The sequence below is a fragment of the Mercenaria mercenaria genome, chromosome 14 (assembly GCF_021730395.1).
Source record: "Mercenaria mercenaria strain notata chromosome 14, MADL_Memer_1, whole genome shotgun sequence".
Classification (NCBI taxonomy): Eukaryota; Metazoa; Mollusca; class Bivalvia; order Venerida; family Veneridae; genus Mercenaria; species Mercenaria mercenaria.
Genome location: NC_069374.1, coordinates 1,593,110 through 1,619,136, shown reverse-complemented (window position 1 = coordinate 1,619,136; position 26,027 = coordinate 1,593,110). Strand labels below are relative to the sequence as shown.

The 26,027-nt window shown below is 35.1% G+C and overlaps 1 protein-coding gene across 1 annotated transcript in view; it reads right to left on the bottom strand.

Annotated features, from left to right (window-relative positions):
* The window catches only part of LOC123543807 (zinc finger and SCAN domain-containing protein 20-like), a 39,061-nt gene extending 13,608 nt beyond the window's left edge, over positions 1 to 25,453 (bottom strand). The window contains exons 1-2 of the mRNA XM_053522809.1: positions 25,347 to 25,453; positions 5,334 to 5,424 (exon numbers count right to left, since the gene is read on the bottom strand). Of these exons, the coding sequence (XP_053378784.1) occupies positions 5,334 to 5,420 (87 nt within the window). The 5' untranslated portion in view covers positions 5,421 to 5,424; positions 25,347 to 25,453. The remainder of the gene's footprint in view (positions 1 to 5,333; positions 5,425 to 25,346) is intronic.
* Positions 25,454 to 26,027: the final 574 nt, after the last annotated feature.

Below are 26,027 nucleotides of genomic sequence, written 5' to 3'. Positions count from 1 at the left end.
AGACGATGTGCAGAACCCATTAGTCAGCCATGCCGGCTCAAGGTCAAGGTGACAACTTAGGGTCAAAGGTTTGAGCCTTCCATTTTGTGTCCACTCTGTATCTTCTAAACCCCTTAAGGATTTTCATCAAACTTGGGTCAAATGATCACCTTATCAAGGCAATGTGCAGAACTCATGAGTCAGCCATGCCGGCTCAGGGTCAAGGTCACAACTGAAGGTCAAAGGTTTGAGCCTTCCATTTTGTGTCTGCTCTGTATCTCCTATTTCCCTTGAAGGATTCATTTGGGTCAAATGATCACCTCATCAAGGCGATGTGCAGAACTCATGAGTCAGCCATGCTGGCTCAAAGTCAAGGTCACAACTCAAGGTCAAAGGTCTGAGCCTTCCATTTTAAGTCCACTCTGTATCTCTTAAACCCCTTGAAGGAATTTTATAAAACTTGGGTCAAATGATCACCTCATCAAAACGATGTGCAGAACTCATTAGTCAGCCATGCCGGCTCAAGGTCAAGGTCATAACTTAGGGTCAAAGGTTTGAGCCGTACATTTTGTGTCCACTCTGTATCTCCTAAACGCCTTGAAGGATTTTCACCAAACTTGGGTCAAATGATCATCTCATCAAGAACTCAAGAGTCAGCCATGTCAACTCAAGGTCAAGGTCACAACTCAAGGTCAAAGGTTTGAGCTCTGTATCTCCTAAACCCCCTGAAGGATTTTTATGAAACTTGAGGTCAAATGATCACCTCATCAAGACGTTGTGCAGAATTTATGAGTAAGTCATGTCAGTTCAAGGTCAAGGTCAAAGCTAAAGGTCAAAGGTTTATCCTTTCACTATCCATAGCAGTGGCGGGGGATTTAGCTGTCTTTCAGACTGCCTTGTTTTTATTGTGTAGGTCATTGTTGGTATTTACTACTCTAGCAAATTTCGTAACATCGGAATGTTTTATCCATTATGTTTTGGCCTAAATGACTTTGTTTACTATTATTACCGGTCAGATATTGCAAAGTACTCAACAGAAATTGATTCGGTCAGCCTTAATTATTTTGTTATTGTTTTTGATTGAATTTTCATTTATTGGTCAGAAATGTAACTTTGTTTACCTGGTCAGCATATTTTTGTTGTTTACAACTTTAGCGAAGGGAATCACAGTTGAATGTGTTGTCTATTAGATTTGACCCTAATTAAAAATTTATTTTGTTTGGTTCAGTACCAGTCATTTATTTACAAAAATACCCAATTATGATCGACTCTACATCTGATGTTTACGGTTATATGAGTACATAATGACCATTTTGATTGACATTTTTTTGAAATTGCTATGAATATTTTGGAATACTTGTAAACATGTTAATAATAGCGATGCAATTTGTGAAAAAGACTCAGGGAAAATGCTTAAAAAAAGAAGACTGAATTAGGAAGAGAGACGGAATCAGGAGGATGGGAAATGTTTAACAAGAGGACCATGATGGTCCTGAATCGCTCACCTCTTCTCACATGACCCAGTTTTGAGTATGACGTCGTTTTTTCTATTATTTGACATAGTGACCTAGTTTTTGAGCTCATGTGACCCAGTTTTGAACTTGACCTAGATATTATCAAGATAAAAATTCTGACCAATTTTCATAAAGATCCATTGAAACATATGGTCTCTAGAGAGGTCACAAGGTTTTTCTATTATTTGACCTATTGACCTAGTTTTCAAAGGTAAGTGACCCTGTTTTGAACTTTACCTAGATATCAACAATGTGAACATTCTCACTAATTTTCATGAAGATCTCATGAAAAAGATGGCCTCTAGAGAGGTCACAAGGTTTTTCTATTTTTATACCTACTGGCCTAGTTTTTGACCGCACGTGACCCAGTTTCGAAACTGACCTAGATATCATCAAGGTGAACATTCAGATCAATTTTCATGAAGATCCATTGAAAAATATGGCCTCTAGAGAGGTCAAAAGATTTTTCTAATTTTAGACCTACAGACCTAGTTTTTGATCGCAGTTGACCAAGTTTCAAACCTGACCTAGATATCATCAAGATGAACATTCAGACCAACTTTCATACAGTTCCCATGAAAAGTATGGCCTCTAGAGAGGTCACAAGGTTTTCTTATTATTTGACCTACTGACCTAGTTTTATAAGGCACGTGACCCAGTTTCAAACTCGACCTAGATATCATCAAGGTGAACATTCTGACCAATTTTCATGAAGATCCATTCAAGGGTATGGCCTCTAGAGAGGTCACAAGGTTTTTCTATTTCAAGACCTACTGACCTAGTTTTTGATTGCAGTTGACCCAGTTTCAAACTTGACCTATATATCATCAAGATAAACATTCAGACCAACTTTCATACAGATCCCATGAAAAATATGGCCTCTAGAGAGGTCACAACGTTTTTACATTATTTAACCTACTGACCTACTTTTTGATGGCACGTGACCCACTTTCGAACTTGACTTACATATCATCAAGATGAACATTCTGACCAATTTTTATGGAGATCCATTCACAAGTATGGCCTCTAGAGAGGTCACAAGGTTTTTCTATTTTTAGACCTACTGACCTAGTTTTTGACCGCACATGACCCTGTTTCGAACTTGACCTAGATATCATCAAGATGAACATTCAGACCAACTTTCATATAGATCCCATGAAAAATATGGCCTTTAGAGAGGTCACAAGGTTTATCTATTATTTGATCTACTGACCTAGTTTTTGAAGGCACGTGACCCACTTTCGAACTTGACCTAGATATCATCAAGATGAACATTCAGACCAACTTTCATACAGATCCCATGAAAAAAATGGCCTCTAGAGAGGTCACAAGGTTTTTCCATTATTTGACCTACTGACCTTGTTTTTGACGGCACGTGACCCACTTTCGAAATTGACCTAGATACCATCAAGGTGAACATTCTGACCAATTTTCATGAAGATCTCATGAAATATATGGCCTCTAGAGAGGTCACAAGGTTTTTCTATTTTTAGAACTACTGACCTAGTTTTTGACCGCACGTAACCCAGTTTCGAATTTGACCTAGATATCATCAAGATGAACATTCAGACCAACTTTCATACAGATCCCATGAAAAATATGGCCTTTAGAGAGGTCACAAGGTTTTTCTATTATTTGACCTACTGACCTAGTTTTTGACGGCACGTGACCCACTTTCAAACTTGACCTAGATATCATCAAGATGAACATTCAGACCAACTTTCATACAGATCCCATGAAAAATATGGCCTCTAGAGAGGTCACAAGGTTTTTCTATTATTTGACCTAATGACCTAGTTTTTGATGGCAAGTGACCCACTTTCGAACTTGACCTAGATATCATCAAGGTGAACATTCTGACCAATTTTCATGAAGATCTCATGAAATATTTGGCCTCTAGAGAGGTCACAAGGTTTTTCTATTTTTAGACCTACTGACCTAGTTTTTGACCACACGTGACCCAGTTTCGAACTTGACCTAGATATCATTAAGATGAACATTCAGACCAACTTTCATACAGATCCCATGAAAAATATGGCCTTTAGAGAGGTCACAAGGTTTTTCTATTATTTGACCTACTGACCTAGTTTTTGAAGACACATGACCCACTTTCGAACTTGACCTAGATATCATCAAGGTGAACCTTCTGACCAATTTTCATGAAGATCTTGTGAAATATATGGCCTCTAGAGAGGTCACAAAGTTTTTCTATTTTTAGACCTACTGACCTAGTTTTTGACGGCACGTGACCCAGTTTCGAACTTGACCTAGATATCATCAAGGTGAACATTCTGACCAACTTTCATAAAGATCCCATGAAAAATGTGACCTCTAGAGTGGTCACAAGCAAAAGTTTACGGACTGACGCACGCACGCATGCACGCACGGACGGACGACGGACGACGGACACCGCGTGATCACAAAAGCTCACCTTGTCACTTTGTGACAGGTGAGCTAACAAAAACGGAATCAGATACTGTAAGTGTATTAATATTAGCGGAGTACTAATTTTCGCGCAATTAGCGGGATCTGGCATGCGCTAATTCATGTCCAGCGCTAATATTAGACTGAAATGAAAGGCTTTCCCTAAAAAAGTGATATTTATAGTATTGAAAATACCATAATTACAATGCAAGAGAACACAGAGAAATATATATTTATTGTGTAAATATGACAATAACTATTATTCTGCAGGAAGTTTTGAATAGAATAATTTTACCTGTTTGAATATTAGTACAAAAGTCATCTATTTCTGTAAATTAAGTTGCGTTTTCTTTTTATCTTCGTCATTGTCCGTAAACATGGTATATAACACCTTCGGAGTAGATCGCCAGTTTGTCCGGTCACGCTAATTATGAGTGTTGCTTAACATTTTACTGCTTTGAAAACCAAGTGTAAATTTGAAAACAAACAATTATCACCTGATGATGATTCTGCACTGTACACATGTACAAATTTACAGTATACAGATTAACACTGATCTAAACGGATGTAGATTTTATGTCATACTGTAGACCTATGCATGTTTATTTGCCTGGTCGATTTCATTACGAATACCATTCAGGCACCAATTGGCTATTTTAGCGCTGGTGATACTGCGCTACTACAAGTACGCGCTAATAAGTCTAAACTACTCAATTTAAGGCGTTTGCGCTAAAATTTAGCTGCGCTAATATAAGTACACTTACAGTAATTGAACAATATGAGTTTGGGTTAGAGAATGGGTTAAGAAATGTGGAAGACTTTGAAATGGTTGTTAGATTATTATAACATAGAACTTTTCGGCTTAGAAATATAAATTATTTAAAATTTGGCATGGGACAAAAACTGTTCAAGAAGCAGATGTATTTATACCTGGAGTGATTCTTAGTATAGTTCATCTTGTAAATAAACCGTGTGTGAAAAACTGCTGACCTTCTTAATCTATGCAACCTACAAAGAGGCGTGTGGTGTTACACCCATTTAAAAAGATTTATTTCATAAAACTAATCAATGAAATTTTTTGGAAAAGCAAGGAGACTGGTGCTCTGTTCTGATCAAACAAACCAGATTTGTGTCCATAGAACACAGGTGTCCCCACTTCCTGTCACTGTACATGGATACCTGACTCTTGGTGAAACATTTTTAAGATATATGCAACAGAAACTTTTAAGCACTTTATGTGTATTTTTCACTAAGTCAAGAACCATAACTCTGGTCTAGTTCAGTGAAATCCAAAAGATATAGAATAATCTAAAGGGTATTTTAGGCACAAAAATCATAATCCCTGATATTTATATATTGCACACATGTACAAAACTGAACAATCAAATTACTGGTACACAGGTGTATGGTACTTACAAGTAACTGTATCTGGCTTTTAAGAACAACTTTAAGAATTGCCCTGTATCCTGGTACTTCCTTCAGTAACTCAAAATCTCCCATCATGATTCTGAAAGTGAATAAGTAAAATTGATATTGCCATGAAAATTACTGTGTTTACTATAGATACAAGACCTAGTACTGTAAGATGAAATTGTATTTTGCTCTTTTACTATATTTCATATTGATATAAGTAATCATATTATATTTCAGTTCGGCATCATGAAGCGAAATGGGTATGGCAACTGTCACATACATTATTGAAAATCAAAACATCTGTTGCAAATCCATGTCTCTAACGAAGAGTGATAAGTTAGTTTATCACATGACACGTAAATAAGCTGCATATAAAAGTCTATTTGATGCCCAGCATGAGGAAAATTGAAGGAGTGCATTCATATGCAGACATGATTATACACATAGTAGCATTAGGTTTAATCGGATTACACATAACACACACACACACACCAGTTCAGAACTTCTCTTTAAGAGAACACAGGAGGGCCCTGGATGATGGCTTTTCTGTCAAGAGATAAAACCTAAATTAAATAATAAAATCAGAGTTCTCACTAGGATTTTCAAAGTAGAAGTATTAAAAAGTTTAGTTGTCAATACTGGTTGATCCAATTTTGGTCCTCTGGCTCCATTTTGGAAATACTTAAGACTGGTCAATACTAGTTTATTCAATGCTTTTATCTTCTTACAGTAGCCTTTATTAAAGATTTTTATAAATACCAGTATACATTCCAATATTCGGAAAAAAAAAACCTCTTAATGCTCATTTAACTGGTGGTTTTTGTGTCTAATTGATCATACACCACGCTCCGCCTACAGGTCATGTGGTACCATACGCCACGCTCCGCCTACAGGTCATGTGGTACCATACGCCACGCTCCGCCTACAGGTCATGTGGTACCATACGCCACGCTCCGCCTACAGGTCATGTGGTACCATACGCCACGCTCCGCCTACAGGTCATGTGGTACCATACGCCACGCTCCGCCTACAGGTCATGTGGTACCATATGCCACGCTCCGCCTACAGGTCATGTGGTACCATATGCCATGCTCAGCCTACAGGTCATGTGGTACCATACGCCACGCTCCGCCTACAGGTCATGTGGTACCATATGCCATGCTCAGCCTACAGGTCATGTGGTACCATAAAACCCTAACCTCTGACAACTATGCCAATAATGGCTGCTGCTGCAACATTGCGCAGTATTACTGAAAAGATTTGCGAGAAATTTCTGTTTAAGTGTTTTTAAGAGAAAGACGGAATGCAAGGAAGTACTGTAAAGTGTCTTACATTAACAGCGTCGAGATTTTCCGACATTCAGAGACGGATTAATTGTGAAAGCCTGTATATTCAGAAGTCAAAAGAAGATGGAAGAGGGTTACGCAACGACAATCACTGATGATATTTATTGTTGAAAATTTGCGTTTTTCTTCAATAAATCACTAAACAAGCTTATGCTTGTTTTTATAGTTATTAAAATATTTGATTATAATTCAGTTTGGCATTTTCCCAGTATTTTCCCAACTAAAGTACTCTATCAGTACTTATGCCCCATGTGCAAAACTGAAAAAAGCAGTGAAGGATAATGTTACACTTTAGGTATAACTAGTGCCCTTCTATCTCGGCCTAAAAAGAATTTACATCATGGACGCTTTACCATCTACATGTTGATCAAGGTAACAAGTAATTGAAGAGTTAGGGCATGAATAATGTGGAATTTTGGGCAGTACATATCATTTTTGGTAGTTTGGCAGTTTCTCTTCACAGGTTCCCATTATGTAATTGCCCAGTAAGAACTGTTGTGCCTGAGAAATAAACCAACAAAACTGTAGCTTTATTCATAAATCTGTACATACAAACATGTGGTAGTTTCTGTTGATTTTTTCCACATTCAGTTGTTCGTGAGGATGTCCGCCCAGCCTTAATCCAGACTTAGAAACAGGTGTAGTTGTTTGAATATTGATCTTTCTTAAGAATAATCTGAGATATTCATGTCAGTGTGAATGTGGCTATGGCACTGAAGATGCTGAGCATTTCTTTTTAATGTAGTCATTTCTGAGATTAAGACATCTTTTCAGCTGTTTATAGTCACTATCATCCCATTCAACAAAGTGCAAAAGTTAAAAAAAACATACAGGAAGGTTCAAATAGTATTAACAACAGATGAAATTACATAGAACATACATCTAGTATTTGACATTTTTTTTTTTTTTGTACATCATTGTTCAAAATTATATATATATACATTTATCAGCTTGTGACAGTCACAGACAGACAGAAAGACCCATGCAATTACATCAAACTTTTTTTCTTTCATCATGAAAAAGTGTTTTTTTTTGTAAATGCTTAAATAGCCGTCATATAATGTAGTTTATTACTGTGCGATATTATAGCAGTGTTCCCGCCAGGATTTGAAAAGGGCAGGGTGCTAGTGCCTGACAGGGCACTTGCGAGTGGCAAAGTGACTCGCAGGGGGCGAGTGGCGGGGATCTCTCCTATATGTTTTGATAAAACAGAAGGCTAGAGAAGGCCTCAGATGCATTTTCAGCATGAACTATTGTCTTTTATATGATCCTGTTTTGACTGGAATCATTGTGTTTCATGGAAAATATCATAATAATCTGTCAGAGTGAACTATAGTTATGATTGGTCTGTGTGGTTGTTGTTATTTACATCCTGGACCTCTGGTGTATTTGCAGCCACCATAGTATTAAAATTCTTAATTGCTGTTATCATTTTTTTGTGAGAAGTGGACCTCAGTCTGGGTAGGATGTGTGGTGGTGTAAAATGTATTTCATTTCATAGGGTTTAGTTTTTTGATAAATTTTGTTCATTGGGTTTTAAACAGACGAACTTAATGTAGGTGGAGAGAGTGATATCTGATCAGGCTATGGATCCATGGTAATGTGATTTAAAAGGATTCGCCTAAAAAAGTCATATACATCAAATCTCCGGACGTTGATCTAAAACTCCTTCCGTAAATACTGTGTGCAAAGACAATCTACATTTCTGAAACTTAACTTAAAGTAATTTACATAAGCTTCTAAATGTTGAAATCTATTGGCAGATGTTACCAGGAAAATATGCACACATTTAATAATGAATTATTCAATAACCAAAAACTTACGACATGAAACGCATGTGTATTGTTTTCCCGCCAAAATAAAATACAGTGCTTCAGCAAAAAATTCATTTTTATAGCTCAGAGTTGAAGTTCATGATTTTTGTTTAACGTCTGTATTTCAAGTCATGAAACGTGAGAGTCTTAGCTATTTTCATATTAACATCCGATAAATTGATGAATTTTGCACGGCAACATCGAATAACAAGAGCTGTCACAGGAGACAGCGCGCTCGACTACTTTGATGCTGGATAGTGAAACTAGGCACATCTGAGGAAACTGGAGCTGTCACTGGAGTAATTAATGTATCCAATGGTGGATGAAGATATTGCACAATAGCTTGATTCTGTGTCAAAAATATTAAGTAATAAGAGAGGCAAAGATAAAGTGTATCAGAACACTATATATAAGTAAAATTCTAAGCAAAAAGGGGGCATAATTCACATAATATTTGTGCAAGAGTTATGCACCTTGTGTCATATGATGTGGGTGATGATGTGGAATCGATTTCCTAAAATGCATCAAAATTACAATAAGATTCTGAGTAAAAAGGGGGCATCATAAATTCATGAAGAATTGGTCCAGAGTTATGCACCTTGTGTCATTTAAAATGAGGTGGGTGGTAAGCTATTTACATAGCTAACTGTTTATTGTTAGCTCTCTGATTAAAGTAAGTATGACAAAACTGACATCCGAATTCCAAAGAAGTATAATACGAGGCAGTAAACAGTCTTTAGCTGTTAGTGTCAAATTGGCCAGGGTCAAGCTTACAAATAAGAGGCATTATTTACAGATTGAAGTGCATATTTGAACTTCAAAATAATAGCGAGCATGTAGCTAGCCTTACGGCAATGTGTAGGCGAATATAACAAAGGTGTGCCAAATGAGGCAGTGATGGAACTGAAAAATCTTCGTCAACATCTGGGCGCCGCCAATTTGTTCTACTTCCATCAGTCAGGATTTTTTTTCAGCGTGCCGTATTAAGCACAATTTTATGACCTCGTATGACCTTATGCCACCTGAATAATGTACCAATCGGATTGCTTGGTAAGGTATTCTCGGTATTTTAAGTCATAATGAGAGATTTAATAAGAGTGGCTTCACGCTGAGTCATGTGTGACACTGAGTGAAATGATAACGTCTTTGTTATCTATAACCTCTATAACTACAGCACCATCGGGTTGTATGCGTACCACTTAAATAGGTGTGCGTAACCAAATGCTTTGTTGGCAATGAATACAGAATTTCATTTGATTGCTGAATATTATCCATCACTCAATAATGATGTAAGAAAGATTTCCAGTTGGTAGAAAAAAACAAGATATTTTTTTTTAAAAGATCAAGCATTGGTCAGAAAATTGGATAAAATGTCATTAATAAGCATAATGCCACAAGAACACGGCAAACCAAACTCCAATGCAGTGATCTCCCTTGCCGCTTCGCTCATTGATCTCTGCACAACACAACACAACATTCACATGACCATGGTTCATCACGTGATGATCGGTTTAAAAATTAACTTATATATTAATATGATATACCAAACTTTTGACAATAACATATCTTGGCCATCAGGAAAATATTCAAAAGCTTCCATCTGTTTCTGCTTGGGTCAAATGACAGCATTATAATAGATTTAATAAATTATCAAAGATTTACGTCGATATTCTCAGTTTCGTTTCAGGATAATTACCAGTCATGTAAATAAATACCTATTTTCATTTAGAATCATTACTTTTTCATTATAGAACATTCGCCTGTGCTAAAAGAAGTGTTGTATAGTTATGAATAATTTCATATGTATTATAATTAGGTTAATACATTAAAAAAATATATTTTATGATGTTTGTTCGTGTCGAGATGACCATAAAATTTAAACACAAGTTAATTACAAGGTTATCTTTTAATCCATTTGTTTGTTCAATGATTGAAAATGTGACTTATACGATTACAGGTAGATCTACTTTTGATAATAGTTACAAAACTTTTAAACTAACTATAACAATATTTTAATCCCTTTGTTTGATGTTCAGTGATTGAAAAAAATAGAAGTACATTTGATATTATAATAACTACAAAGTATAAAATATATTATTGATGTTAAAATAAGCCTTGTTGTTCAAGGTTTGAAAGTTTGCTATCAATTAACAGTAATATTTACATCATAGTATAGAAATATATAAATATTTGCAAATTTTGTACAATAAAGTTCAATGGTAAAAAATAAGACTGAACAAAAAATTGACCCATTTGTCTTGTTTGTTATATTGTGAGAAAATAATTTATATAAGTCAATGAAGTGTTTATAGAAGATTTATATTTGGCTAATTAAATCAAAGTTTGGGGATTTTCGGATGCATTAATTAATTTTGTCCAAATATTATGCTGATTTTGTGTAGGAAATAAGCAATAAATCTATTGTGGAAAAATGTTTTATAATGCACATTGTTTGTTGTTGACAACTTAATTGTTAGATTATAGAATATAATAGAATAGAATAGAATAGGGATAGAATAGAAATAGAATAGAAATAGAATAGAATAGAATAGAAATAGAAATAGAAATAGAAATAGAAATAGAAATAGAATAGAATAGAATAGAAATAGAAATAGAAATAGAATAGAAAGATATTTTATTAGCATTAAACATGTTATAGTGTTTATAGCCACAATATAATATATAATTATATATATAGCCACATATGTTGGTAAGAGTTAACACAGAGGCATTGATAGATCATTTTAACCTTCACAGTGATACACATCCCCAATACATGTATGAATTGTATTTTCACTAACATTCAAGTTAGTGTTTTTCTTTTTTCTCCAGCAAAGTATATGTATTTTGCTAAATGTAACGGAACCAACTTTTGTTCTGAAGACATCAAAATATCAAATTTGTTCATAGTTGGCCAGTGACAGAAATATGGCCGAAGAAACTTTCTCCTAAGGTCTCTATAAAAAGGACACACCAGCAGAAAATGATACTCTGTTTCAACTACACTCATCGAGCAACGACGGCATTTGCTCTCAGACTGTGGTATATTATAATATCTTCCAGATTCTATTGATAATTCATGTGAAGAAACTCTAAACTTTGAAAGCGCTATTCTAAATTTAGGTATAGCTATATTATCTAAGTAACTTTCAAAATTAAAGTCATGTTTAAATACACTGTATGTTTTCGGTTTACTAGAGTTATTTATACTAGCATACCACTGTTGATGATACATATCAAATATTCTCTGTCTTATCATGAGAAAATTTATCCCCTCATGTACACTGCTGTCCCAAACATTACTCAACCCATGTTCCTGCAACAGTTGTTTTATCTGAAAGGCCCAGAATCTACCATTATAAGATCTTGACACATTTGCATCTAACCTTAACATTTCATAGGTTTTATATATTAAACTATCATGTGGTGACTTCAGAATTTTGAGCCAGTACTTGATCATTCTAACCTTACGGATAATAATAAGCGGTACCCTACCTAATTCACCATACAAAGCCGCAGTATTTGTTGAACGCTTCACTAACAAGAGCTCGTCGAACACGAAATGCCCCCCTTGATGCATTCAGTAATTGCACAAGGAACAGAATTATATGCTCACTGTAAATTAAAGTTCTACCATTCTGGTTTAATCTGACCTTGACCTTTAACCTATTAACCTAACAAGAGATTACAGAGTGATCTTGGTGCCATCCAGTAAGCCATTTTCCAAATTTCAAGGCTAGCTCAAGGTCAAATTTCATTTCGGTACAAAACAATGTGTATGTGGTCCAAATCTGAAGCTGTGGCTTGAGAAATGTGAAAGCAGGTCACTAGATCAATTTCAAGGTCAAAGTTCATTTCGGTAGACAGAACTATGCATGTGCTTCAAATTTGGAGGCTGTAGCTTGAGAAATGTGAAAGTAGGAAATAGGTAAAAATCAATGTCAAATTTCAATTCAGAACATAAAAATATGCACATGGTCCAAATTTGAAGGCTGTAGCTTGAGAAATGTGAAAGTAGGTCACTAGGTCAAAATCAAGGTCAAATTTTATTTCGGAACACAAAACTATGCAAGTGGTCCAAATTTGAAGCCTGTACCTTCAGAAATGTGAAAGTAGGTCACTAGGTCAATCTCAAGATCAAAGTTCATTTCAGTACACAAAACTATGCTTGTGGTTCAAATTTGAAGGCTGTAGCTTGAGAAATGTGAAAGTAGGTCACTAGGTCAAAATCAAGGTCAAATTTTATTTGGGAACAAAAAGCTTTGCATATGGTCCAAATTTAAAGCCTGTACCTTCAAAAATGTGAAAGTAGGTCACTAGGTCAATAACAAGGTCAAAGTTTTTTTTGGTACACAAACCTATGCATGTGGTCCAAATTTGAAGGCTGTAGCTACAGAAATGTGAAAGTAGGTCACTAGGTCAAGATCAACTCGTGTCAAGGTTCATCTTGCCACACAAAACTATACATGTCGTCCAAATTTGAATGATGTAAGTTATGGACATGAAGATTCTAGATTTTTCCCTATAAAAGTCTATATGAACCATATGACCCCTGGGACGGGGCCATATTTGACCCTAGAGGGATAATTTGAACAAACTTGGTAGAGAACCACTAAATGATGCAACATTACAAAATATCAAAGCCATAGTCTTTGTGGTTTGGACAAGAAGATTTTCAAATTTTTTCCCTATATAAATCTATGTAAACCATGTGACCCCGAGGGCGGAGCCATATTTGACCCTAGGGGAATAATTTGAACAATCTAAGTAGAGGACCACTAGATGATGTCATATACAAAATATCAAAGCCCTAGGCCCTGTGGTTTTGGACAAGAGGTTTTTCGAAGCTTTTTTCCTATATAAGTCTATATAAACCATGTGACCCCCAGGGTGGGGCCATATCTGACCCCAGGGAAATAATCTGAACAATCTTGATAGAGGACCACTAGATTTTGCTTCATACCAAATACCAAAGCCCTATGGTTTTGGATAAGAAGATCAGAAATCGTTTAACTGTTCCTGGCCAATGCGACCTTGACCTTTGACCTAATGACCTCAAAATCAATAGGGGTCATCTGCTAATCATGGCCAACCTAACTATCAATTTTCCTGACACTAGGCCCAAGTGTTCTTGAGTTATCGCCTGGAAACCATTTTACTGTTCCTGGTCACTGTGACCTTGACCTTTGACATACTTACCTCAAAATCAATAGGGGTCATCTGCTGGTCATTACCAAACTCCCCATCAACTTTCATGATCCTAGGCCCAAGCATTCTTGAGTTATCATCCGGAAACCGTTTTACTGTTCAGGGTCACTGTGACCTTGACCTTTAACATACTGACCTCAAAATCAATAGGGGTCATCTGCTGGTCATTACCAAACTCCCCATCAACTTTCATGATCCTAGGCCCAAGTGTTCTCGAGTTATCATCCGGAAACCGTTTTACTATTCAGTGTCACTGTGACCTTTGACATACAGACCTCAAAATCAATAGGGGTCATCTGCTGGTGATGACCAACCTCCCTATCAACTTTCATGATCCTAGGCCCAAGCGTTCTTGAGTTATCATCCGGAAACGGATTGGCCTACATTCCGACCGACAGACCGACCGACCGACCGACCAACATCTGCAAAACAATATACCCCTCCTTCTTCGAAGGGGGGCATAATAAAGATTCTTCTTAGAAATTTAGTGTGAACAAGTTCCAAGTCTGTGCATGGGTATGAACCAATCAGTTCATCTCCAAAATGTAGAATAGAAGACACTAATGCATCAAAAAGCTTACATTTTTGTGAATTTGGTAATTCAATTGATTTGAAGATTTGGAATAAACCCTTTAATGCATATGATGCATGTTTAGCTATGTCTTTCTGACTCCTATACCAGTTACCCTTTCTATACAGGTTAATACCAAGATACTTGAAACTATTTACTACCTCCAAGCTAGAACCGTACAAACAAAAGTCACGACGTGTTAACCTCCCTTTCTCAAATATCATGCCTTTAATGTTGCTGTATTAATTCTAAGGCTCCAGGCATTGCAATAATTTTCAATATCATTCAACAACTTTTGCTGACTGTCTGGAGACCTAGCAAATACTGCCTGATCGTCAGCATAGAGTAAAAGGAATAACTTCATTTCCTCTATAGTAAATATATCATTCAAATCCGAATTTATAATTATTCATTAGATCATTCACAAAAAACATAAAAAGTAATGGAGATGACGGGTGGCCTTGTTTCAAACCGACATGTGACTCAAAGAAGTCTGACTGTGAATGATTATATCGCACACATGATTTTACAGTTGAGTACATTGTTATCCTTAATAGGCAAGTGATGCAAGACAAATTAAGTCTATCAACTGTTAATTAATTGGCAGCATTCTCTTGCATGTTTTAGTAAATTTTGTCCTTATAATGATAAACTGTACATGTTCAAGTTATATCAAATACAAATTCTCGATTATCTAATAAGTCGAAGTGGTTTGATGAATCTTGTTACATATACAGCAAAAAATAATTTCAAGAAAGCAAGAAATACATTTTGTGAAAGACAAAAATGAGGGAAATAGAATTAATTTTACAAGCATCCGTACTATAATAGAATAAGAAAACAAGAAGCTGCGTTCAATAAACGTTTGATGCCCCCGGTGGCATCCTTGTCAATACAAAGCAACCTAAGTCCAAAATGACGTCAAGTTCAAGGTCAAATTCAAGGTCAAACTGTAGTCGGGTGACGTCTGAAGATGAGGAATGGTCAGAGGTTACATCTGCATTAGTATCAAGTCATTCTAGTAAGGGGTATTGATGCCAGATGGAACGGTCCCATTTGGTTAACCAAGAGATGGCCCATATAAAGCAACCTTAGTCCAAAATGAGGTCAAGGTCAAGGTCAAACTGAGGTCAGGTGATGTCTGAAGATGAGGAATGGTCACAGGTTATGTCTGCATTAGTATAAAGTCATTCTAGTAAGGGGTATTGATGCTAAACGAAACGGTCCCATTTGGTTAACCAAGAGATGGCCCATATAAAGCAACCTAAGTCCAAAATGAGGTCAAGGTCAAACTGAGGTAAGGTGATGTCTGAAGATGAGGAATGGTCACAGGTTACATCTGCATTAGTATCAAGTCATTCTAGTAAGGGGTATTGATGCTAGACAAAACGGTCCCATTTGGTTAACCTCGTACGGACGGACGAACGGACGAACAGACGGACAGGACGATCACTATATGCCTCCCACATCAGTAGACGCGGGGGCATAAAAAAGATAAATAATTAGTATTATATGGTAAGCTACTGGTTCCGTTCACTGAAATCGAATGAAAACTCACTACAAAAAAGAATTTATCATATGCTGCATAACGATGCAAACAATAACATTACTGTACATATAATAATTCAAACTGGGTGTTTCAAATAAAAATGCTGTTAGAAAACCTGGGATTGTCGGATATATGGATTAAGTCAAGATAGTAACAGTAATTCTTTATCTTCAGAGAATATTGGACAATTATTATCAAACTTGATATGCAAACATTAACAATTCTCCACAATTACTCTCTTATTTATCCCCCCGCTAAAGGCGAAGCGTGATATTAGAAATGCTATCTGTCCGTGTGTGCATCTGTGAGTCCGCAACGATCTTTGTCCGGAGCATAACTCCAAAAGTACTGGAGGGATTTTCTTCAAACTTTATACACTGATAGAACACATTTGGAGGAAGTGCAGTGTGCAAGAAAAATAACTCTACCTTGTCTATTTTTTTAGTTATTCCCCTTTATCATATTTTCTTAAATAATTTTGTCTGAAACATAACTCCAAAAGTACTGGAGGGATTTTCTTCAAACTTCAAACACTGATAGAACACATTGGGAGGAAGTGCAGTGTGCAAGAACAATAACTCTACATTGCCTATTTTTTTAGTTATTCCCCTTCATCATATTTCCTTAAAAAAATTTGTCCGAAGCATAACTCCAAAAGTACTGGAGGGAGTTTCTTCAAACTTCATCCACTGACAGAACACATTGGAGGAAGTGCTATTTAACTTGGATTCACATATAGGTAACCTCTTATGGTCATTTTTCCCTGTTAGCTTTCCATTCCTTCTTTTTACAGCAGCCATATAGAAAAACATCATAGCTATACTGTTCATGAAAATTAATAAAATTTAGCAGTAAACCACCTCTCCACTGATTTATTCTTTCTTCCACATCTTTAAAACCCCTGATGCGGACCACAACTAAACGGTTCTTCAAAACTTTCCCCAAAATTAATACTTTCAGACACTAACTTGCCAGGAAATTTAGCCTTCAATTATAATATGCCCTGCAGGGGGATTAGCCATGTCTAACATGGCTCTTGTTATAGTAGATTTAAACATTCCTTTAATCTTAAAAAATACTTAAGTATAACTGAAGATAAAAAATTTCGAATAACTATTGCTCTTAGTAGATTTAGATTATCATAACATAATTTTGAAATAAAAAAAGGTAGATATAACAACATGGATCATAATGATACAAGGCAGTCTGAAAGACAGCTAAATCCCCCGCCACTGCTATGGATAGTGAAAGGGCTTTGACCTTTAGCTTTAACCTTGACCTTGAACTGACATGGCTGACTCATGAATTCTGCACAATGTCTTGATGAGGTGATCATTTGACCCAAGTTTCAAGAAAATCAATCAAGGGGTTTAGGAGATACAGAGCTCAAACCTTTGACCTTGAGCTGTGACCTTAACCTTGAGTTCTTGATGAGGTGATCATTTGACCCAAAATTCATGATTATCCTTCAAGGGGTTTAAGAGATACAGAGCGGACACAAAATAGAAGGCTCAAATCTTTGACCTTAAGTTGTGACCTTGACCTTGAACCGACATGGCTGACTTATGGGTTCTGCACATCGTCTTGATGAGGTGATCATTTGACCCCAGTTTCATGATCATCCTCCAAGGGGTTTAGGAGATAGAGAGCGGACACAAAATTGAAGGCTCAAACCTTTGACCCTAAGTTGTGACCTTGACCTTGAGCTGGCATGGCTGACTCATGGGTTCTGCACATCGTCTTGATGAGGTGATCATTTGCCCCAAGTTTCATGAAAATCCTTCAAGGGGTTTAGGAGATATGGAGCGGACACGAAAGTGTTATGGACAGACGGAAGGACGGACGGAGACCATTCCTATAACCCCCCACCATTTGTGGCGGGGGATTAATAAAATGTAAATTTTGTAATCTTAATTCTTTAGAATAAAGGATATTACTTTCTTCTTGTATGTCAAAAAGAAAATGTTTAAAACCATATTACTGTAGATGGCCCACTCTGTAAATCTGATAATCTGATGTCAATGGAAAATAGGAAGGAATTACTGAATCTGTCAAATTTAATTTATTTAATTTTTGCAAATAAACTTAGACAAGATATTGAGTTAGTTTCATTTTTGAAGCAACATCATTTCTGAGTGATGAGTATAATTTTGTTGTTTGTTTTTTTATTTCCATAAGATCAGTCAAGGTTTAGATTAATTAAAGTTTAATATACTACAGGTTTGCCAGTTAATCCATTTATATTTTAACACTTATTCCTGTCAATCAAAAGAAGCTGATTAAATCACAACACCTATGAAAAGTTTAAAATATTGACCTACAATGAAATGAATGACCTTCAAATTGTAATATTAGTTTGTTTATTTATTTGTTTCAGTCTCATCAGCATACATAAATAACATCACAGTGCATACATGTAAATTACATATAATAACACCAAACATACTGAATGCTGCCACTCAATCCTGTGTTACCTGAGACTATAATATCTTGTTAAATATATAAAAACATATCATAAAAATAAATTCCACATCATATTGCACTTATAATACCCATATTACATGTTATTACAAATGGGCTATCATTATTATACTAAAGGATAAACATATACCCTGGCCTCTAATTCTAACCCCTAGTTAATATTTACATCTACTATTGTAAAATAAATCTACTCATATATTTCATAATTATATTTCATAATTAAAACTTGAATCCATTTGAATAACATAGAAAAAAATCATCATTAAGAAATCTAAACAAATTGACATTTAAAAAGATCAATTGATTAAGTTGACTACATACATGTACATGTTACCCTAAATTCAGTGTATATTTTATAGAATTAGGTCCGTAAAGTAACAAATTATCTTCATAAATGCCCTATAGAGTAACTTCGGATAAATTCGACAGTCGTGTATATTCGACACCTTGAATTAAAATCTGTGTGGAAAAACCCACAATGTTCTTGAATAATTCTTCTAAGGTAATTTATATGACGTCACATTTATGAATGGCATCATGAGAACATTTTGATCACATTGGCGCTCTTTCCTTTTCCGATACGCTCATTGGGTAACTTCGGCAGTCAAATTCATCTCGAACAAAAACCGCAGTTACAGTTTTCTGTAATAATGGCCAGCGAAGCTAAAGTATGTAAAACTATTCTTACAATTGCATTTCGACTTTATTTATCTGAAATATAAACAGAACTATATTTGATGTTGATGTTTAGAAACAAATAGTATTCCCGGTTTCCAAGCATGACCTTGGCTAGGGCCGGTGACGAAATTTGCAAGACAAGATATAACATTGTCGTGCAAATTCATCATACTATTCAAAATTATTCGCTTATATCTTCTTTAAAGGATATTTAAAAATTGATGTTTAAATATACAAAGTAAATCGATGTTGATTCTTTCATTGACACATTCCAACAAAAAAGTTGTTTTGCAATGATCTTAAAGCGAAGCGGGATCGTCTGCTTATCACTTACTTGAACTGATTATTATAAAATATCATAAAGCCTCTCTTGTCATTACTTTAAAAAATATGTTAATAATGCAACCTGTGTTATGGTTTGAATGAGATGGTACTGCAGATAAAATGCGTCCCGTAAATGACAAAAATTTTCTAAGCCCGATTTTGGGTAAGAACATAATTTAAAGACATCAAATACACGCAAATGATGAAAATTCATCATTATTAAAGCATTATGATGGTTTATGGCAAATACACACTATGCATTATATGTATTTTTATATAAAACTATACTCTATATGGATGTAAACCCTTCATGCGGTATGGAATTATTTTTGAACAAAACAATAGAAGTATTTTTTATACCGATTTTGGAAGGTAATGTTTAAGATTTCTAATGTATATAAGACAGCAAATTCTTAGTTTTCCTCTTATTTTTTTTTTTCACAAAATGGCCAAGACAAAAGCACAGAGAATGTAAGAGTACAGGACAAGAAAAAAAAACTTTATTGGGCGATGAATGGCTTCCAAGAGAGAACCTGCGCGTTAAAGGTTACTTCTTTCCTGTTTTAAAATGAAAAGAGGAAAACAACAAATAGAAAGAAGAAGAGAGAAAAGTAAGATGCATTCTGCAAAATTGTTGAAAATAGGAACAGTGCAAAATTAATGTAGACGAAGGGCAAGCTCAGAAGAAATTCGAATAGTTTGTAATAGAAATGCTACATTGGCAAAATCAAAGTTATAGACAAGAATGACAAAATACATGGAGAAATGCAGTAAAGTAGTGAGGCTGTTTAGATGGCTAGCAAAAGAAGGTAGAATCTGGGCGGCAGCAACAGCATTGTTTTAAAGGTGGTCGATGAGCTGAACGCAACAGGAAAGTCACGCAGAGTGTTTGCTGAGAGTGACGAGACCTCCAAGTTTACGAAGTCATTTACGGGACATTGTAATAAGGGATGATACGAGATTTGACTTAACTCAATATATAGTCAATAGGGTTGATATTTTGTTACGAATGTTACTGTTAAAATTCCTGTAACAGTCACATATGTATTTAATTGGTTCTCTTGGTGTATGAATTACTAGTCTGATGTTAATTTCTCCGGGTTTTTGAACACAAAGAGTTCTCAAAAATATTAATGTTGATGTTATCGACACTGGCTTATATTACTGGGGAGTGGTAATAATCTTGATCATAGAATATATAAAGAATACATAGCTTTTGCAAGCACTCGAGATCTATAAAGCATATAATGTATTTATATTATACTGTTGCATACAAGTAACAAAATCAGGTTTAGTAAGTCATTTACGGGACAAGGTGTGACTTTTGATATGAGATGAACACACGAAATGATATATTTACTCAGCCCAAAATACTACACTATTTCGTACCATATGTGTTTATTTTTAAGGCAAACTGTCAAATATTTGTTTTGAAATTTGTTACATTATAAGTGCAACTTTTAGTTAATCTGTCTAAGTTCATCGAGAAGTTCTGAACAAATATGTTACCTAAACTATGAATGTTACTATTATTTCCAAAATTTGCACTGAAGTCTGGACAAGTAGTGATTAAAATCTTTTCTTGAATATCGTATATGTTTTGTGATACTTTTCCATATAATAGTTACGTCTGGCTTGATTTGTGCATCATGCCGATAACAATCATTTATGAGATGTCTCATATCATTTAAAGGACGATTTGAATGCCTTACTTTTATGGATTTAAGCAATGCCGGTTCCTTTTTGTAACATGATTGATTAAATTCTGCTGGTTTTCCCAGTCAGGAAAGAGCAAAACAATTATATTTTCAATTTCTATGTCTAGACTGCTTAAGTTGACAAAAGAGTGTTTGAATCATTTGAATAAAAGTTATTTTTTGTTTTATTTTGAATTTGCTAGTAAATGAAGGCTATGCGCGCCATTTGTATGCATTTGTACAAATGATCCGATTTATAAAATGTATACCAAAACCGAAAAACATACTATTTTAAAGCTGTAGGTGTGCACAATTTACACACTTAAAACAATAGTTGCGAAGGGTAAGTCACAAAAATGATGAAAAAATTATTCATAGTTGTTATAAATATGATGCCATATTTCAGAAAGTGGACTAGTTGTACTGGTAAAACTTTGGAAAACGTAGCAATTTATAGCAGAGCTACTGGCGCCGCAAACCGGCGCCGACAGCGTCGCATTACGGTTAGACGTGTGAAAAAGAAAATGAATAAAACTGTGTATAGTTTTACTATCGAGTTGAAAATTCGTGGTACTTTTTTGGAAACGGTGTTGTTCGGTTTTCTCCCTGTATACAATGCTCATAGTAATTAATCAGTAAGACATCAGTAGACGCTTGCTGTTTACGGTTGACAAAAGCGTTTCGCTTGCAGCTTTGAACGTTGAATAAAGATGTAAATGTGCGTCTGATAATAAGAATTCAGTGCTAAATACATTTTCTACGAAGAAAAAAAGATAAAATACAATATTTTCAATGCGAAACGATTTTCGTCACGCTGCCATAACTGAAATATATTATATATACTTATATTTGTGTTGATGACGTCATACTTTCACATTGGTGTAGTGGTTAGCGAGTTCGCGTCGAAAACCAAAGGTCAGGAGTTCGATCCTCACCAGAAGCATTTTTTTTTAATTTCTTTTTTATTTCAGTTTTTTATTTATTTATTATAAGTTTTGAAAGCATTGTAAAAAATAAAGTCATTCATGTGAAATTTAACAAGTGTTTAGTTAGTTATGTCAGGTTCCAATGTACTGTCTGTAGATAAAACTTATTTTCAAAAAAGGTTTTTGGATCAAAATATACAGGCATTGAACTGTGAAAAACACATAATGCTCTTCTCCCCTTCACATATATTTCATCCACAAGGTCAAAAATCACTGACCAGAGTTTATTACTAGGAAAAAAAACTATTGGCTATAAATTATCAATAATCATCAAAAATGCTCCTGCTACCATTCCTATTCTATACCAGTTGTGCTAAAAGATTAACAATAAAAATGTCATAGACTGTTAACTTAGCAGTCCAGTAAATAAAACAGGAGTTTTTGAGAATTTCAGCAAACACTGATTTTCTCTGGGTAAAATTCTCATCACTAACTTTTAAAGATGGCTAGTCTTTTGGGTTTTAAACAAGCTTTGTACATGTAAATGATTTTCATTCTCCCATACCAGACGTCTATCATAGCAGTATTTTTGCCTTAAAGTTGGACACATTCTTCCTTCTGAAAAGAACCGTAACTTTCCTTAATTCGTATATAGCATATTTGTAGAGTTTTCGCATGTCAAGATTTAATCTTAATGCATTCTAAGACATTCATTCAGAAATCATGAATTATCATCAATTCTTAAAATTTTAATAAACTTCCTAAAACGGATCAATAATTCCAGATAATTCTAGCAGCACTCCTTTAATTTTCAAGGGACACCGGTGATTTTTCAAGGGAGCTCTGCCTTCTAGGTAGCACCTAAGTTCATATCATTATATTACTGTATTACCACTAAATCAGCCGTCACTCTAATAGAAAAAAATTGATTTTTTTCATATCTCATTTGTCACCCCTACTGGTTTCCCAGTAGTTTCCGGACCCAAGTAGTTTTCCGGACCTTTTACATTTCGTGCTGTATAGACTTTACGCCGTCGTAAAGTATCTGGGTAACAATATCATATCATCTAGACCTTTGCTGCCTTTTCATAGCAGCGAAAACCTAGCATTACGAAACCTACTTATTATTTGAACATCCTGGTTGTTTTAACTTACTTCGATGTAATGTTTACACAAGAAATTGTCAACTGCAGGGGAATTCCAGTTACAGTGCAGATGCGCAGAAATTGAGGCCCCTTGAAGGTAAACATCAGTCAATTGATGCTCCCATTTACAGACGATACAGTAAAACATTCCGATAGTAATAAAATTAAACAATGAAATTCAGAAAAAATCGACCTGTTCACTACACTACGGCATTAAATTATCGATTAAAAACAGGAACCAAAAAAGACAGGGATTTACCTACGATACCGTCTATCAATCAAATGTTTAGCAGCAGTGTCCATGCCCGAGTGGTCAGGGCGTTAGATTCTGAGACCGGTCTTGTTCTTTTTTTTTTCTAAAAAAAGCTGTTAATTATATTAAATGTTCTTAATTTTTTTTTGTAATATAACCAGTCCGCTAAATACGTCCCATGATTTAAGCGTGACGTTGCAAACGTCATTAGATGTAACTGTAATGAGCGTATTATAAATCTAGTATTTGTTAAATTCTTGAAATATACTTTTCAAATCGTCATCACGCCTTAGAATTATGTTTTAAATTTGAATACATATAACGAAATCGGAAATGTTTTCTTTTACAGAAAGGTTACAACCATTACAATGAAAGGTCCGGAAAACTACTTGGACTAATCAGGGTCACTCATTTTTGAAAGACCCTGGACCATACATGTGATAAGTTTAGAATCCCAAAACTGGAGGTTTGCCATTTTTCAGCTGGAGTTGGGGTCTCAAAACTGGAGGTTTTTCATCGACATAAATTAAGCGCGCGGACACGTAACTTAGAGGCAAAATCCAACATTTTCGGCCACAAAATAATGTATATAAGTCTACACCGGAAGGAACAATCCTCATAACTCTTGATTTGAATTTTGACAGAGTTATGCCACTTTTTAACTTCATTGTTTTTTGTTAAAGTTTTATATAATGTCTAATATCTCTGTTACATTCAAAGCTATTGACTATTATGCCCCTTTTACTGGCAAAGCTTTAATTGCCTCTTTTACTGGCAAAGCTTTAATTCAGAGTCAATCACTGAAAAAAGTCGAGCATGCTATCTTACAGAAACTCCCTCTTGTTCTAACTTTCTTAATAGATTAAATTTGTAGAAACAAAGTCTCAATTTAGGTCTGAAATGAAGGTGAACATGCATTAACATTATTCTACTCGAGGACTTAAAAAAAACGAAGCTCTAAATTGGTCTGAACACAACTCATAAATTATGTAAATTCTTTACCCCACCCACTTTCGTATAAAAATACTGATGATTTTGACATGAAAAATAGAAAACAGAAATGCATCAACATGTATTTACCCTTACCAAAATAATGTAGATTGATATTATCAAATAAATGAGTGTGTGTTGTCATCCAGTTTTCAATGAAATATGTCCGATTTAGTAGCAAAATTAATTTGGTAAACATTGGAAGAAAATGGCGTAACTCCATTAGGGGAAATAACACTCCTGTTCTAAAAATAGTAATGGGTTGGTTTTTCCAACAATTACTTATGTGATTTTATTACTGAGCAAAATTTTTCTTTGAATAATCAAAATTCATTTCAGTTGGGAATTATTTTCTTATGACTGGGAGTTTTTTGCTTCAAATTGGTAAAAAATGGAGCTTAATTGGCATTGAGAATGGGCAGATATTCGGCCCCGTGAGACAGGTGGGAAATGTCCTGCTTGTCTAATCCCTTATCAAGACAAACAATTAATAATTCACCTGTGAAAAACAACTCTTTCCTCCAGCTACATGTGTGTCAAACATGTATAATACACAACAGTCGTAACCCAGTCATAATACTGATTTTTTTTTTTTTTTTTTTTTTTTTTTGAAAAGCGGGAGAAATATGGTTTTGGTCGGGAGACGGGAGGCAAGGTGAAAAAATCAGGATTTTGACCCTCCCGCGCAGGAGATCACATGTATGCCCTGGACTAATTGAGATATTAATGGAATTAATTGCCCTGTTTGAGGCCTCATCTACATTTTTGTTATGAACGCAAGGGTAATACGAATTCTGCATCGTGTATACGAAGAACCTAGCTTTCCTCTGTGAAAATTTTGTGTTTCTACTATGTTTTGTTTGAAAGTTACTGGCAAAAAATAGCGATTTCGGTCCGGAAACTGCTGGGAGAATGCGTCAAAAGAAGAAGTTGAAATCTAATTTTTGCAACGATTAATAAATAATTTATAAAGACATCATCTTGTGGTGTGTATATTCTTATCATATTTTAAATTTTTCAAATCCGTTTTTTACCTTACACCTTCCAAAAAATGTACAATATCTTTAACTTTTTGATGGGTAAATATGATTGTATAATTTCTGTAACGAAAGGACGTTCCGTAATCCGTACTTCTAGGCAGAACACCACTAAATCCGACTGTTCTTTATTTCATATAAAATCCAAGATAAGATAAGATAAGAGAAGATAAGATAAATTTTATTTGAAGGAGGTAGGTTACTTTGTTACCAGGGTAAATTCAAATAAGTTGAACCACAGCAATTGTTTATATTCCGTGTAATATGATGTTTTAAATGCTCCAATTCGAAGAGCTATAAAACTATTTATACTTCTTTATTCAAACTCAATTTCGTTTATCTCTGACCCTTCAAGTTCAAGTTTTATTTAGGTTTAAAGAACATGACCCTCCACCGGCATCTTATATTAAAAGAAGAAGAAGGAAAATATGAATATTTAACACTTTTCATTGTATTTTAGTTTCATTGATATCCGTAGAAGTCTGCATAATTGATAATTTTACTAGTATGCGCGTTAGCTTTCTAATAAAAGCTTAAAATGTATATGTTGCGGGGCTCTGTTTCCATGGTAACGCATTTTCCCTCATTTTTAAACAACTATGTATAAAAACGGGTTTTTCGACGGCTCCAGTGCCATTCTGTTAATGACCAACATGGAATATTTGGGTACTATTGTTA